Raw genomic sequence first — 2500 nt, 5'->3', positions numbered from 1 at the left:
CCAGCAGCAGCAGCAGCAGCAGCAGCAGCAGCAGTAGCAGCAGCAGCAGCAATAATAATAATAATAATAATAATAATAATAATAATAATATATCAACAAGTAGCATGAATAACCTAGTGAATCAACCAATCAATATGATGAGCAGCAGCAGCAGCAGCAGCAGCAGCAACAGCAACAGCAGCAACAATAATAATAATAATAATAATAATAGTAATAATATAAATAATTATTTACGTTATGCATTACCAAGATTAAATACAATAATATGTCCATGTATAATAAGCGAAGGTAATGATTATATAAATATAATAAATAATTTAGGTGTACATACACTAGCAACACATCTAGGTTATTCATCATCACAATTAACCATGATTAAGATCAATAAATTTATTCCTCTTCTTCCTTATGTTGGTAAATTTGTACTACAACAATATGATGATTATAATGTTCATCAGCAGCAACAGCAGCAGCAGCAGCAGCAAGGGATGCAGATGCAGCAGCAGCAAGGGATGCAGATGCAGCAGCAACAGCAAGGGATGCAGATGCAGCAGCAACAACAAGGGATGCAGATGCAACAACAAGGGATACAACAATATGTAGGGAGAGGAGGAGATAAAAAATATTGGAGGAAAAGAGGATTTATAGGTAATGTTGGTAATCCTCTTCCTCCTCTTCCTCCTCTTGCTGCTGCTGCTCCTCCTCCTGTTGCTGCTGCTGCTCCTCCTGTAGGAGGAGGACTATATAATAATACAGCAGATAGAGGGATACGTATAGGAGCTAAATGGCAATCATTAGTACTTACTTTCTTCCAACTGCAGCAGCAACAGCAGCAGCAACAGCAGCAGCAACAGCAGCAACAGCAGCAACAGCAGCAACAGCAGCATGGGCAGCAAATGCAGCAAATGCAGCAAAGAGGTAATTGGAGATCTAGATATCCTACACAAAAAGGTAGACATAATATAGTGCAGCAAGTGCAGCAACTGCAGCAAGTGCAGCAACTGCAGCAAATGCAGCAAATGCAGCAAGTGCAGCATTATCAAAGACAGCAGCATCCTCATCATCTTGTACAGCAGCAGCAGCAGCAGATGCAGCACATGCAACAAGTGCAACAATTGCAGCATATGCAGCAGATGCAGCAACTGCAGCAAATGCAGCAAATGCAGCAACTGCAGCAAATGCAGAGAAGGAGACACCATCATAAGAGATATACTAGTAGATCCATAAGAAGAAGAGACACAAGAAGAGGGGGACATCAGCAACAGCAGCAACAGCAGCAGCAACAGCAACAGCAACAGCAGCACCAGCAGCAGCAGCAAAGGCAGCAACATAGCAGTAGCCGCTGGCCTGTTGTTGCACCACCAGCAACTGCAACACAAGCAGCAACAGCAGCAACAGCAGCAACAGAACAGCAGCATCAAGAAGTAGCAGCACCACCAGTTGGTGATACTGCAACAGCAGCAGCAGCAGTAGCTGCTGCTGCAGCAGCAGCACCTACTGCTGCAGCTGCTGCTACACAAGACGTGCCCTTAGCCAATGAAGCAGCAGCGCCACCTGAGGAGGCAGCAGCAGAACCAGCAGTAGCAGAAACTGCAGCAACTGCAGCAGCAGCAGCAACTGCAGCAGCAGGTGCAGCAGCAGCAGCAGGTGATGCAACAGCATAGTCCAAGGAAAATAATCCTTTGTGTCTAATAAACCATTCAGTGCCTCTTTATCCCCCTGTTGCTGCAGCAGCAGCTGATGCTGTTGCTGCTGCTGCAACTGCTGCTGCAGTTGTTGCTGCAGTTGTTGCTGCAGTTGCTGCTGCTTCGTGTTTTTTTGTGTCGTTACTTGTAGTGTGTCCAGTGCAGTTGTTTTGCTGCTGCTGCTGCTGATAACAGCAGCAACAGCACCTGCTGTTGCTGCTGCAGCAGCAGGGGATATGCATACATGGTATACAGCAAACCCTATTGGCTTTTTAGCAGCAGCAGGTTTGCTGCAGCAGCAAGTGCATGCGCTGCTGCAGTCATATGTTTCCTTTGTTTTATAGCAGCAGCAACTTTTGTTTCTCCTACAGCAGCAGCAGCAGCAGCACTTGCTCCTTCTGCTGCAGCAGCAACTGTTGTTCTTTGTGCTACAGCAGCAACTATTGTTCATGCTGCTGCTGCAGCAAGCGTTGTTTGTTCCTGCTGCTGCAGCAACAGCACCATTGTTCTTCCTGCTGCAGCAGCAACATTTGTTCTTTGTTTGCTGCAGCAGCAACTCTTGTGCCCATTGAGCAGCAGAAAACTTTTTTCTGCTGCTGCTCTTTTTATATATAAATATATATATTAGCAGCAGCGTCTGCAGCAGCAGCAGCAGCAACAGCAGCAGCAGCAGCAACAGCAGCAGCAGCAGCAGGGATAATGACATATAGAGGAAGACATAGGAAGCAGTAGAAGACTCATTAGCAGCAAGGACGTGGCCCAGCTGCAGCCACCAGCAGCAGCAGCAGCAGCATCTGCTGCTGCTGCTGCTGCTG

General features: G+C 46.3%; 1 protein-coding gene across 1 annotated transcript; it reads left to right on the top strand.

The window, feature by feature from the left end:
• Positions 1-371: 371 nt before the first annotated feature.
• EMWEY_00022090 (hypothetical protein) lies at positions 372-1664 on the top strand (the record flags this gene model as incomplete). The annotated part of the gene is made up of 1 exon (XM_013480625.1): positions 372-1664. One exon carries the CDS (start codon positions 372-374, stop codon positions 1662-1664), a length of 1293 nt encoding a protein of 430 aa, XP_013336079.1.
• Between the last annotated feature and the right edge of the window lie 836 nt (positions 1665-2500).

Source organism: Eimeria maxima, genomic scaffold, assembly GCF_000499605.1.
Source record: "Eimeria maxima Weybridge genomic scaffold, Emw_scaff214, whole genome shotgun sequence".
Lineage (NCBI taxonomy): Eukaryota > Apicomplexa > Conoidasida > Eucoccidiorida > Eimeriidae > Eimeria > Eimeria maxima.
Note: the sequence above shows the minus strand (reverse complement) of the source record. Positions and strands in the feature narration are given on the sequence as shown.